The sequence below is a fragment of the Bos javanicus genome, chromosome 1 (assembly GCF_032452875.1).
Source record: "Bos javanicus breed banteng chromosome 1, ARS-OSU_banteng_1.0, whole genome shotgun sequence".
NCBI classification, from domain to species: Eukaryota; Metazoa; Chordata; class Mammalia; order Artiodactyla; family Bovidae; genus Bos; species Bos javanicus.
In genome coordinates, this window is record NC_083868.1 from 67492579 (window position 1) to 67507126 (window position 14548).

At 50.6% G+C, this 14548-nt stretch overlaps 1 protein-coding gene across 2 annotated transcripts in view; it reads right to left on the minus strand.

Moving 5' to 3' along the window:
• Nucleotides 1–14548, minus strand: part of SEMA5B (semaphorin 5B) — a 124010-nt gene that overhangs the window by 8716 nt on the left and 100746 nt on the right. For both annotated transcript variants that reach the window (XM_061407069.1, XM_061406987.1), the window contains 7 exons: nt 10271–10333; nt 9806–9904; nt 9152–9365; nt 8218–8503; nt 5789–5924; nt 4423–4630; nt 4096–4303 (listed from right to left, as the gene is read on the minus strand). In XM_061407069.1, coding sequence (XP_061263053.1) covers nt 4096–4303; nt 4423–4630; nt 5789–5924; nt 8218–8503; nt 9152–9365; nt 9806–9904; nt 10271–10333 — 1214 coding nt within the window. The remainder of the gene's footprint in view (nt 1–4095; nt 4304–4422; nt 4631–5788; nt 5925–8217; nt 8504–9151; nt 9366–9805; nt 9905–10270; nt 10334–14548) is intronic.

Consider the following 14548-nt stretch of genomic DNA (forward strand, 5'->3'; position numbering starts at 1 on the left):
CCTCAGGTGATTATAATGAATAATAGCCTTTAGAATTGCTGCTCCAGGGCCACTTTTGTCAGGGTTCCCAAGTCAAGAGATGAGGTATCCTGTATTTCTTCTAATCCATGACAGGATAAAGAGCAAAGAAACACACAGAGTAGATGCTGGCCGTAGCCCCTTAGCCAGGATCCCTCACCCTCAGCCTCTCCTGCACTCAGTCGTCCCAGAGAAGAAAGAGGAGAGCAGATTCTCCACGGACACACCTGCGCTGCCCTGGCCCAGGTTGCCCGAGGGGACCTGCGAGACTCCCCTGGCACCAGTGCCTGAGCTCTTTGCTTGTCCACATTTGCTGTTTTTGACCAAAGGCCACTTCAAAGCTTCCAGAGCAGAGAATGTCCTTAAGAAAATTAAAGCTCCAAGCAGAAGAGAGTTACAGTGTGTCTCTGATGGCAGGAATGGGTGGCAGTTAAGAGTTTCTTTCATTAAAAAAAAAAAAAAAAAAGAGTTTCTTTCATAAAGTTAGCCATCAGACTAATAATATATCACCATGTCTTTTTTACTGCAGTGTCTCAGGCAGTCATTACAAAAGGGAACAGGTTCATTCCATGGGCTCAGAAGCGGGACAAAGATGGATGGTGGAATTTACAAGGAGGCCGATTCCAACACCGTGTAGCCATAGTTTCACAAAGGGAGCTGTCCACAGTGGAGCTTGGGAGCAAGTGGTCATTACTTAAAATGGCAGTGGAGGGAGCCCAGACCCTCTGCCAGGGAGGGAGGTTGGGATAAGCTGGCAAGACAGGCCCCTCACTCCAAGGCGGCATGAAGGAGGAAGGGGGCGGTTCTTCAGGCATAAAACACTGCTTTGTAGAGCTAGTCAGCATTCATTCCCTCTGCTCCTTCTCCTGTGAGCCCTGGTCTCTCTGTGGTCAGCTCAGTGTCCTGGTCATGCCCTATGGGGCTGAAGTTTGCCTGAGTGAAAGGAGGGGTCTAGAGACAAGCCCCTGGATTCTGGACAGAGGAGGGGGCATGAAGGGGCTTCTGCTTACCTGTCCTCAGCTTCTTGCCAGCTTTGGAAGAAATGAGGAAAAAGGAAAGAAATGTCTATAGTGGAACACAGTAGAAGCCTGTGACAAACTGCCTCGCTACAGCACACATTCTGATAGAGTGTGATGGGTAGGTGGCTCCCAGACTCCCGGAGCGCACAGCCTGCTGGCGGCACGGGCTTCCTCTGTTCATTCTGTTAACTTCTCATTAATGAGACCTCACATTTTAGATCCACCTACAGTATACAGTAGGGTTTCTACTGTACACATCAAGGCCTCTTATCCCAAACTCAGGAAACCAAAAGTATTAGATTCCGAATTGACCTCTGTCTATCTTTCTGTTCCACCCGGCCATGCTCCGTGACCTCCCTGTCCCCTGTCTGCAGCACCACGTGCATGGGGAAACAACTGGCATCATCCTTCCTTTCATTCCACTGCAGCCCCCATTACATCATATCTGGCCCAGAGCCACAGCAGCTCACACTGGCCAACCATCTGCCCTGCGACAATGCTACTCGCCACTGTCTGCTTGATCTTTGTAAAACACCTATTCACACTGCCCATCACTCTATTCCCCTGCTCAAAGACCACTTCAGTGCCCCCAGTCACAGAATTCAAGTCAAAATCCTCCCTTGGCATTCTTAGCTGGCCTCAATCCACTTTCCAGTCCCACTCCTCTCCTGCACCAACCTCCTCTCAAGGCCAAACAATCAATCAACTTCAGGATCAGTCATGTGTGGAAGGCCACTTTGCGCCTGGGGCTGGGTGTGGCCCCCCTGGTGGAGTATAGAAAATACTGGGACACTGGGTTTACCTTCGAGGATTTACATCCTCTTAAAGAACAGGATACATGTGAAAAGTTTAATAATGACACAAGAGTTAAAGAAGACAAGATATGAGGGAAACACCATGATTCATTGCCAAGCAGTGCTGTCTGTATTCAATGTCACAGATCCTGAGACTCCAGAGAGCCCAGGAGGCTGATGGCCCCTAAATGCATTCGCAGAGATAAAAAAAAGGAACTAGGACCAACGATGATTAGTTACCAACGATAACTCACTTGCTGGACTAGGCACTTCATGAGCATTATTCCCAATCCTTACAGTTTGTTTGCCAAAATTAAATAGCATGCGTGTTAAGTCACTTCCCTGGTGGCTCAGATGGTAAAGTGTCTGCCCGCAATGTGGGAGACCCAGGTTCGATCCCTGGGTTGGGAAGATCCCCTGGAGAAGGAAATGGCAATCCACTCCAGTATTCTTGCCTGGAAAATCCCATGGATGGAGGAGCCTGGTAGGCTACATACAGTCCATGTGGTCACAAAGAGTCGGACACTACTGAGAGACTTCCCTTTCACTTTTCACTTTCATGCATTGGAGAAGGAAATGGCAACCCACTCCAGTGTTCTTGCCTGGAGAATCCCAGGGATGGGGGAGCCTGGTGGGCTGCCGTCTATGGGGGTCGCACAGAGTCAGACATGACTGAAGCGACTTAGCAGCAGAGGTGGGAAAACTGTATGTCTGAAGATTATCTGTTCAGCTGTTATGGCCTAAAATGTATCTCCCCAAATTCATGCATTCAAGTCCTATCCCCTGGTATCTCAGTGTGTGTTAGTTGCTTCAGTCATGTCTAAATCTTTGCGACCCAATGGACTGTATCTTGTCAGACTCCTCTTTACATGGGAGTCTCCAGGCAAGAATACTAGAGTGGAAAATTAAATTGCTTCATCACAATTTCCCCCTATTTTCCCACTGAGAAAGCCAAAGTTCAAAAGGTTCAGTAACTTGCTCAAGATCATACAGCTGGTATAGCTGACGCTTCAGTGGAGCCCCAGGTGTATCCAATTCCACCACTCAAGCCCCTTGCATTATACCCCAGTCTCTGCCCACACGTCAGTCAGATTAATGTCAAGGCTTCTCTCACCAACCAGAGCCCTAAGAGAAACGAGAGTGTTCCAGGCCTGTTTCATCTGGCCTCCCTCTTCTCACGCCGACAGCCCGCAAAAAACTCTGAGCATGGGAGGGCTTAGCACATTTGGTGCTTTGCTGATGGAACCCTGCATTAGGACTGAGGGAAGTTTGGGTGTTTGCCCACTGCCTTCCACTCCCAGCCCACCCCCAGCCCCACCCCCTGTCAACCCATGACCTTCCAGCCTCCTCCCCAGCCCCCCAGGCCCATCCTCAGTTCCTAGCACCCTCCGCCGGGACTGGAAAACAACCGTTGGCAGCAGGCATGCCATTTGTCTCCCAAATCTTGAGAACAGATGGGCACAGCCAGGAGGTCCCTGTGTTGCAAAGGCCACAGGAGCCCACGGGGCCTTGGCTATACCAGCTGCAGGCAATTTTTTATTATCTCCATAATGGGGGTGGGGAGCAGCTCAGGGTAGCCTCCAGTGGTTAGGAGTCTGAGATACATCTGCATTTGGCTTTGGGACAGGTTTTGTTTCCCCTTAAATGCCAGCGTCACTGTTGTCAAATTTGTGGATCCACTAGAAGCTCAAGTTTGGAGAACTGATGGCAGAAGCAGCTGGGATGTCGGATCTCCACTTGGCTCCTCACCTCCACCCTACCCACGCCAGATCTCTCTGCCTCTTCTAAGTGGGGAAGTTAGAAGGGCAAGCTTGGGGAGCATAGCCTCCCATCTGCCCTCACATCTGGGTAGTAAGCACTGTGGTTTCAAAGATAAAGCCCCCTCTCTGAACTGAAGGGACTGAGAATAAATCGGGTGGAGATGGCCGCCAGGCCTTCACTATGGGCTTGACAACAGGGATAACAACAGCCACCACCTTGTGCTCAACACATCCTCCCCCTAGGGAGAGTGTAAGTGGTTTGCGCAGATTATCCCAACCAGCCTTCACAAAAACCCTGCAGAGATTTATGAGGAGGAAGCCAGGGCTCCGAGAAGTGACTTGTCCAAAGGCACACCATCCGTGACTGCGTCAGGATGCCACCCCAGGGGTACCTTGACTCCGAAGCTCCATCTGTTGGATCTCCACTTCCCAGTGAGATCGACAAAGATCGGCGCCGGGAATCCGGCCCGCCAGCCCGCCCGCCGTGGCGCGGTGCCCACTCACCCCTGGCTGCGGTAGGCGGCGCACCTCTCCAGCGGGACGCGCAGCACACCGTCGCTCAACCCCACGAAGAGCGCGCGGGCGCTGTGCACGATGCGCAGGCTGCGCAGTGGCTCCCGGCGCCCGGGGGGCAGCACGTGCAGCTCCTCCAGGTAGCAACCGCGGAGGCTGCGGCTCGTCGTGGACAGTGCCTTCAGGATGGTGCCCGACTCTGGAGAGGCCAGATCAGGGTGGCCTTGAACCTCAGGGTGGCCCCGGAACCTCGCAGCCCAGTCCCCCACCCCTCCACCCCCTCCCACCCGGGGCACAGGCGGGGCGGGGCGGCCTCACCGGTGCCGATGTAGAGCACGTGGTAGAGCGTATCCTTGGCCTGCACAAGGTCCACCACGAGGTGTGAGAAGCGCACGCTGTCTTGGGTGACGCAAGGCTCCGGTGTCACCGGCTGCACAGCCTCGCTCATCAGGAACAGGCGCTGTGCGTCCTGCAGGCTGCGCTCCGTCAGGTTCTCATTGGGGCCCACCTCCGGCAGGGTGCCGCACTGCGGCAGGGAGCCGGGTCACGCGTGCGCAGCTGCCGGGCTGCCGTGATCCCGGGTCCCCTCCTTCTTCCTCACTACCCAGTCCTTGATTCTCCAACCCCTGCTCCCCACCCCCAACATCCCCGCTAAGGGTCCTGCACCCTCTTCCAGGAAGATACCTCATCTTTGGGAACTAAGGGACAGTGAAGCTGAGAAAATGGGGGAGGAGAGACCTACCAGGGGTGGAGAGGGCAGGGAGATGAAAAAGGGGCTTGATTATCCAAAAGCTGATCCTATGAGTGTGGATAACAAGTGTCCTGTTATTTCATGCTGTCGCTGTCGGTGCCCCTCCCCCACACTGGGCCAAGCCCCGCCTTCCCTCTCCCTGTCCCTCTCATCTCAAGGTTCTTACGCCTTCTAAACCAAAGCTGGAAGGCAACTGTCATTTACTGAGCACGTCAGGTGCATATCATTCTACGGACCCTGGTCAGGCGCATGTCAATCCTCCAATGTGTCTATGAGGTTGGTGGTATTATCCCAATGTGCCAGATCAGGGTAAAGACTCAAGGAGGTTGAGTGACTTGCCCAAGGTCACACATAGACAGGGCTAGATCTGGGTCAGGACTCTATGACTGAAAAGCCTGAGGTCTTTCCCTGCTCCATTCTGTGTCCTGGGCAGGAAGTTGGATGGATATGAAAGTCAACCATCTGTATTTTTCTTTGTCCTGTGGCTCTTCCTGCTTCTCCATCACACACTGGGGATGCTCATACCACCAAGTCTAGGCTCTGACTCAGAGACCTTCTGGGCATCACTACCCATGCTGGGTAGACTGAGAGCAAACTCCTGGCCAGACAGCTTGTGAGTGTGCCCCCCACCCCCGGCCCCCTATACTGAGGAGGGTTGAGGTCCGACCTCCCTCCCTCTCAGGAGGGGAGGGGTCACATTTAGAGATGGCTCAGACCAGGCCCCCTTGCTCTGCATCCCATCCACTCTTCCTTTCTCACTCCACAGTCTTGAGGTTACCACCCTCTTAGGGAACCCCTGCAGACCCCACAGATGGGCATAGACCAGCAGGGACACATTTGGCGGTTACACTAAGTAGTTGGGCATCAGCTTGTGGCTGATAGTCTGGGGGAGGGTGGTATGTGATGGGAGGGGAAGGAGAGAAGAAGCGGTACCTGGAAATTGGGGATGGGGTTGGCGATGGGGAGCCAGGCAGCCCTGGGGTTCTCCTGGTAGCGAAACGGGCCATTGAAAGCCTGGGAGATGGCACTGAGATTGAAGGCGCAGACAGCAGACGCAGCGATGCTGTTTCTGAAAGGCAGGAGATGGCGGGATGCTGCCTTCTCTGGAGGCCTCAGCACCCTCCCCTAAATCCAACCTCCAGCTGTCAAGTCAGTGTGGCACAGCTCCAGGGCTTACTAAACACCTATGATGAGTCTGGGGCCTTCTGTATCACGGGGCTCTCACAGAAGGAGGAGACGTGGTCCTTACCCTCTGGAAACCCTCTAGGAAAAAAGGACCCATGGATGAGAAAAACTGGTGGATCCTTCTGCGCTTCTCATCCCCTTCCTTTATTCAGTGGGAGGGCAAATAAAGTCAATGGTTTTCGAACATTTTAGTTCATGGTCCACCGTAAGAAATACATTTTATATGATAACTCAGTATGACACACACATACTATTAGACACACACATTCGCAATGCATTTTCATGAAACAATGTATCACCTTACTAAATACATTATACTCTGATATTTTTTTCTGTCAATTCTGTTTTATTATTTTATTATGAAAATAAAAACAACAACCTGGTTACCAAACCAGTGTTCTATGCTGCAGCTCAACACCTGCAGCCAGGTGACCTCTCAGATCCCTTTCAGTCATGGAAACAAATGTTTCTCTGAGTCTGATGTGGACAGTTTGGAGAGAGGATACCAGTACACCAAATGTTACCAGGCTGTTCTCTGCACTTAGCCCCTCTCCCAAATATGTGCCTTTCACTCCCCCTCTGCCTGGTCGCAGCCCCCACTCTCTGCCAGGACACCATACTGTCCCTGCAGCGTGTCCAGTTTCCTCTAATCCATCCTGCACGCGGCAACTGGAGTGACTTGCCAAATGCACATCTGAGCTAGCCCTTGTCCTGCTTCAAACCCTCCAGCAACTTCTCCTTACCCTTAGGATAAAGATCAAAACCCTTAAAGAAGTCTACAAGGCCCTCCCGTCTATAATCCGCCCGTGCCTGCCCTTCAGCCAACTCTCGTGTCTTTCTCCTCCTCACCCACCAGGTTCCTGCCACACAGGGCTCCTCTCAGTTCCTCAAACATTTTTTTCCCACCTCAAAACTTTGTGCATATTGTTCCCTCAGGCTGGAATGCTCCTGTCCTTTAGTTATTTCCCAGTCACCCTGTAGATATCACTTCCTACAGGAAGCCTTCCCTGATCATCACCCCTCCATAGTGATCATAGCTTCTCTGCACGTTGCCCTTTTCCTCTGGAGATTTTCTTGCAGTTCAAACTGGGCATTTAATAATGACCCTCTCGAGAATGCAAGATCCTTATGGGCAGAGTCAGGCCTGCTCTTGCTCACTGGCATGTCTCCCACCCTCACCTCCACTTGACAAGAACCCGGGCCACGGAGAAGGCACACAATACATGAACAATTTGCAGTTTATACTAACATTGCTATTTTCCCTTGATGCCTTTCCAGTGACTCCTGCCCTTTGCTCACAGCTGCCTACCTTCTACTGCTGACAGTGGACTGGTCACTAAGTCCCAGCTGTCAGCTCCAAGCTCATACCACATGGCTGTGTCGCATGTCTGTCCCTTAGCTTGGAAGGCTTCTCTGCTCCAGCTTCCCTGCTTTCCCCTCCCCCTGTCCATCCCCTAAACCATCCATTCTGTGGCTAATCTGGCTCTCATCCAGTGCTGCTAGCTGGGCCCTAGGTACCAAACACCACTCTCTGTTTCTGATGTCCTTACTGGGAACTCTCCTCAGCATGCTGGACAGCAAATTCGTTTCTCAGTCTTTGCTGCCCATTCAGCATTCTCTGTACAAAAGTCACCTGAATGGATCAGCCTATACACAGAAGGAGGCAGTGGAGGACAGACTCATGATCTCAGTGGGGGGTTACCCTTCTAATTCCCAGCCTGTGTTTTCCTGGGCAGTCAGGATTGTGACAAGACTCTGCTGGTTAGATTTAGTGGGATCATGGAGTTCTGAAGTTGGAAGGGTAGAGTCCTCTCTGAGCGTCTCCTGTGGGCAGCTGGAGGACCCTCCCAGGGCTGTCACCCCCTCATCAAAGGCAGCCTGCTGCACTTTCATCCCCAGCAAGTTCTTCTTTCATGGAGTCACAATCCAGCTCCTTTTATTTTCCTCACATCTGGCCTAGGCCTGCCTGTCACAGCGACCCAGAACAAGTGCTCACCTCCCTAAAGGCAGTGAGCCACAAAATCCTCAAAGGACCCAGGGCAGAAGGCACGGCCATCCCCATTTTACAGAAAGAGAAACGAAGACAGGGACTTGCCCAAGGCCACCAGGCTGTGAAGGCAGGTCAGAGCCGGTCCCTGACATCCAGGGGAGGGTATGGGGGGAAGGCAAGGACTCACACGTTGGTGGTGAAGACCCCGTAGATGAGGTCCTGCTCGGGCAGATGGAAGGCGCTCTGCAGCTCGTTGTAGTAGAAGGGGACCTCGCCCGGGCGGGAGCAGTTGAGCCGGGCCTTCATGAACGTGGTCCAAGTGTCCTCCAGCAGGAAGCGGCCCCCCACATCGTTCTTGCACACGCGGGCCACCCGAGAGTACACGGTGCGTCCACAGTCGTGCTCCACTGCGTTCTCCCGCAGGAAGAAGTACGCAAACAGCCCGATATCATAGGCTGCAACAAAGTTTGGCTCTGGGGACAGAAGAGGAACAAGAGGTGGGTCAGGCCACGAGGAAGAAGACAGAGCTGGGAGCACTCGACCACTTCCACTTCCTTAGATGGGCATCCTACACCCCCCCGCCAGCTTGGTGACCTGGGGGCGCTAACCCTGTTCCCACCCCCAACACAAAGTGCAGTTACAATGATAGTTAACATGCATGACTGAGCACTCACCGTGCTCCAGACACTGCTGTAAGTACTTTATATGGATTAGCCCATTGGATCCTCTTAACAAGCTATGAGGTACATACTATGATTGTCCCCATATTATAGATGAGACCACTGTGGCACAGAGAAGTCAAGCATTTGCTCAAGGTCACACAGCTCATCAGTGGAGAATCAGGGATTCAACTCCAAAGGGCAAGAAACTCCTAATACCATCCCTCAATCTCTTCTTTCCTGTAACCTTTCCTCTTCATCAATTCCTAACTCTCTCTCCCCTCACAGTCTGCCCTCCATCTGCTCTGGGTCCTCAGGACATCCATGATTTCATCCAGAGTCCATCTCTGACTTGCTGTGGTCCTTGCGCAAGTGTCTGCCCACTTTGGTTGGGCAAAAAGGAAACTAAGGGTGGGCTGGCTGGGTTAGAACCAGGGGAGCCCTAGGGCTGGGTCTCCTTACCATTAAGCCACTTGGAGTTATACTGGGCAGTGCGAAGTGGTGGCCGGCTGCCCAGGCTGCGATAGATAGCAGGGTCCCGACCTGAGAAGTCGATGACTGTGGCAGCATAGAGCTCCCCCTGAGAGGAGATGACGGCAGTGGAGTTGTGGCGTGGGTCATAGGGGCAGCGGGCCACACCATTGATCTTCTCCACCGTCCGGCTGAGGTTCCCCACCTGGGACAATGGGGAGATGGGGCTATTTTCCTGAGACCTTGGGGCTGCCTGTTCTTTCCCTGGAATTTGCTTTCTCCTGGGTCCCTGGTCTCTCTGGACCTCTCCTTCCCTCCACCTCCTTCTCATCGCCCCCCACAGTCCCTCTGAGGGAGCAGTTATCATGGAGGGCAGAGGCTGTTCCCAGAGTTAGGACCCTCCAAGGTGAGGTTGAATTTTGATGAACAATGAATAGTTTTTTAGCATAAGTATATCCTAAATCTTGCATGGGACATATTTATACTAAAATACTGTCTGTTTTTAATCTGAAATTCAAATCTAATTGGGCATCCTTTTTGTTTTGGTTTATGTGCTGAACTGGAAGCTCCATCTGAGGCTGTGTGCCTGAGTGAGAGAACCTCTTGGTGTCCCCCTCTGTCTGCCCGACCCCACGCAGCCCCCACCTGTCTGCTGGAGCACACTGGGGAAAAGGCATTGGTCCCACACATGAACACTTTCCGGCCAGTGACAATCAGGACTCGCACGTAGTTCTGACACTCCTCCTGAAGCAAGAAAGGGGAAGCAATAGAGGGACAAGCTCTCCACTGCAGAGCCAGGTGTCTTTCCCTCACTCCACTGTGCCACAAATATTCGAGAGCATTGCTCTGCCCCCGATGCACCCCACTCCAAAGTGGAGGGAGCATCTGTGACTGTCCCCCTCCCCCACCCCTCCCTCCCAGGCCAGCTCTCTGTCTCACCGCCCACTCAGATGCTCAGGCTGCCTTCTTGACTACACCAGGAGCCCCTGGCTCATTCAGGCTGGGTCTCCCGTGCAGGTGGCCTCGTGCCCACACAGTGACCCTCTGTCCCTGCCACCATGGGCCTCCTGCCAGCTCCAAGCCAGGCCCCTGCCTACCAAGGCCACCTACCTCGGTCTTCCCTTTGCTTTGGCAGGAGCGGCGCGTGTCCTCGTTGGAGGCCCACTCTGTGGCCTGTGGGAGGAGCACACAGACATCACACAGCTGTGTCACTCGCAGCCAGGGCAGGCAGTTTTGGCCGGGCTGGAGGAGACAGAGAGCTGGGAGATGGCCAGCCATGGCCTGCAGGGTAAGGTTCCTCTCACAGCATCCTTGCGGGCCAGCAGGGCTGCCAGACCTCCTTACCCAGAGACATCCTCTTGGCCCAACACCCTCCACACCTGCTCGGGTTGAGGAGGCCTGAAGTAACAACCCCTTCATCCCCCATCATCCCCATGTGGCTCTGGCCTGGGGCCTCCCCCGCCCTTCCTCCCCGAGGTCAGCTGGGGAGATGCGAGTAGCCAAAGAGGACCCTCAGTCCCACCCCAGGCCCTGAGCAGGAGACAGGAAACATGCCTCAGTTATATACTAGATGTTCCTTAAATGAATGGGAAGCAGAAGGGCTGCCAACCTTAGCTACAGAAGAACGATGTCACCTTCCCACTGCAACCCTGCAAAGTCCTCTATGACTTGCTGCTGGGATGTGGGAGACAGAGACTGGAACCCCCGTTCCTGGTTCAAAAGCTAAGTGTGCTTTTTCCCTCTTTATCCCACTGTCTCACTTCCCCTTTTTCACTTGCTACCCTCCGCCCACCTCTGTGCAGGCAGCTTGTTTCCCTGTAGCATCGCTCATGCTCTATTGTGGAATGATGTTTGGGGGACACAGCTTCCATTCAGGGACCCAGAGGACATTTCGTGTTCTCAAGTGCCCTTGGCATGAGGACAGAGCTGTCCCCACCCAGGAGGCCTCCTTCCCCTGAATCTACTCCGCCTGTACTTCCTGAAACTCCTCCCAGCCACTGAAGAGCAACTGGGGAGGAAAAATACCCTTCACATCCAGGCAATGTCAGCCCCGGAGTGTGGTTCATTACATATTTCTGGGTCACATGTATAAACATGAACTGCCTACCTGTCCTGGGAGAGGGAGCCCTAAACAAGCAGCTCCTCCATGCAAACGAGCAAAAAGAAAAAAAACCAAAAAACAAAAACCACCTGCTTTTAATTTCTAGCAGAAGCCTTCTAGGCTTGCGGTCACTGTCTACTGAATTCCCAGGGCCTAGGATGTGGGAGGGGCAGGGGTGGCAGGAGCTAGAGTGGCAGAGCTGTTCTCTGCTGTCCAAAGTCGCAGCCCCAGCACCCCTGGGCAGACGGAGAGCTGACTTTGGCCGACCCCAGATTTGGGAGCTAGGTGGCAAGTTTGGTTGTGCCCCTATCAGATCGATGACCAGGCTGGGCTTATTCTGCCACGCCATGCCTGGAGCTCAGGCCTCTGCTCCCAGACTTTCCTTGGAGAAAGGCAAATGACCCCTGGCATCTGGACACAGAGTCGTGGGCTTCACCTGGATAGGAACAAGGGAGTCATTGTCATACTCAGCACCCATCAGCTCCCAAACTGAGCCTGATGTGAGAGGAAAGAGGGACATAAGCAAACTCAGGGCCTCTAGGGGCAGAGAAGCGCAAAGACCCACATACACTGCAGATGTCCAGGCCTAAAAGTCTGGACAGTGGGACTGTGCTGCAGGGGACAGTGTGGACAAAGGGGCTTCATGGGGTCCCTGAGCACAGGGACATTTCAAAAGGGCCAACTTTATTTCTAAGGGGATGGGAATCCCACTGTGAGGGTTGGGGACTCATGGGGGACAGGTGTGTACAATCAAAAGGTGTTAGACAAAGTCACATGGAGCTGAGCACTGGGACAGACACTTGATACACCTCTCTCTTCATTGTACAGGTGAGGCAAATGAAGCTCAGAAAGACTGAACAGTTTTCCCAAGGTCACAAAGCTAGTAAGCAACAAACCCAAGATGCAAACCCAGACAACTGGAACTAAGCTCTCTCTGTTACATCGTGCAGCCTCTCACTGTGAGTAGGTTTCTCAAACCAAAAGTTAGAACATATGGCCTGAAAAGAATGTGTATATTTATAATGATTACAGCACAGAACTGGCTTGAGTCATTTTATTTATTTTTATTTTATTTCAAAAATTATTTTTATCAAAGTAATGATGCACAGAGTTGAAAAAGTTAAATAGTATGAAAAAATAATTTAAAAGACTCCAGGAACAACTCCTCTCACACACCAATCCCATTTCCCAAGGACAATTATTTTAGACTCTTTTATTTTTCTATATAAAGAAAGATAAGCGTCAAAGAATTGATGCTTTTGAACTGTGGTGTTGGAGAAGACTCTTGAGAGTCCCTTGGACTGCAAGGAGATCCAACCAGTCCATTCTAAAGGAGAGATCAGTCCTGAATACTCATTGGAAGGATTGATGTTGAAGCTGAAACTCCAATACTTTGGCCACCTGATGTGAAGAGCTGACTCATTTGAAAAGACCCTGATGCTGGGAAAGATTGAAGGCAGGAGGAGAAAGGGTCAACAGAGGGTGAGATGGTTGGATGGCATCACCGACTCAATGGACATGAGTTTGGTAAACTCCACTCCGGGAGTTGGTGATGGACAGGGAGACCTGGCGTGCTGCAGTCCATGGGGTCACAAGGAGTTGGACACAACTGAGTGACTGAACTGAACTGAACTGATTTTTCTATACATGTTTTTAAAAATCCAATTTCTCAAAAATATGTATCAATCTCAGACTTCATCTTCTGACTTCCTGTTATGGAGGTGAATATTTTTTTTCCACTTACCCATCTCCATTCTCCCCCACCCCTCTCCTCTCCCTGTTCTCCTATTATAATTAGGTAATATAAATTATTTAATATTTTAATATATTATCTAATGCTTTAAAATCAACACCATTATTTATATCGTTGTGAAAATTATTCACTACTACCAACTAGAACCCTAGATTTGACTGAATGTAGGACACCATTGATTGTAATATGAATCATTAAGAAGGAAAACATGCTGGCAAATTCCTTTATTACTTAAATTTTTAATGTAAGCTTATTGGAAGTATTTTTACTTAGATATACATTTAATCATACATTAATTTTATGCATACAATAAAGAAAAATGTAAGCAAAATTTATTAAGTATTTTTAAACCTTCTTTGAATTCAGAGTGTTCATCTCTTCTGAGTTACTTTTCTATTCCGTCATCAGTGCTCATTTTTTGTTGTTTTGTTTGCTTGTTTTAGACCATCGTTTTATGAACTGCCCAGGAAGCCCATGATGCAGCAATTCTTCAAGAATATTTCTCTTTGGTTTCCAGAATTTTCTTCCAAGTTATTGCCCCCACTTGACAGGTTGAGCTGGTGCTTTCTTGATCTTATCAGCAGCTCTCCACAGAAGGTTTCTGACAAACCAAGGCTCATAGTCCCTCCTCATATGATCCTTAAATGGTTTGTGAACTGAAATGTCAGTGGCTTGCTGTTGCTGGATGAGCACACCAGGAATAATGACCAAGTTCATGCCTGTACAGTTAGAGACAACTCCATCAAGACTGCAGTCTGCCAATGGTGACTGTAAAATGTCTTTGATAGAAAGCCATGGCCTGATTTCAGACTCAGTAAAATGTGAAAACATACGCCTCTGAGAATCAATGAAATATGCCTGTTCTGACAAGGTTTCCATTCTTGACCAACTTTTTGTTTCTCCTGGGCTGAATAGTTGTCTCGATTTTCTTCATTGGCTTGTTTTGTAATGTACCTATCACTGAATTTTCCCAAATGTCCATCATTCTCTCTCAGTATTACTTGCTAACTGTACACACAGATGGTTCAGAGAACCTATTAGTTCCCACTGTCTTCCTCCTGCCCCAGGATGGACTGGTCCTCCTGTTTGGCTGTTAACCTGGGACTTACCTCCTCTCCTCTCCTGTTTGCTGAGTCCCATGTTTCTCTCTTTCTTGAATTATTGGCTTATTTTGGTAGAACACATCTTCAGTACCTTCCTATGAAAAGGAACATGGTAGATCAATTTTTTAAAATTCTTGCATGTCTGATTCATTCTATCTTCATACTTGTTTTGGTATAGAATTCTAAGGTGAAAATAATTTTCACTCAGAATTTTAAAGACATTTATTTCTCCTTTGTCTTCTAGATTCCAGTGTTGCTATTGAGAAGTCTGGTGTAATTCTCAGTCCCCATCGTTTGTAGTGACCTTTTTCTTTTTTTCCTTTAGAAAAGAATGCTAGAAACTTTTCAAATCATCTTTTTGATAACAGTATACTGAATTTCACACTGATGTGCCTTAGTGCAGGTCTCTCTTGGGAACTCAGTCAACCCTT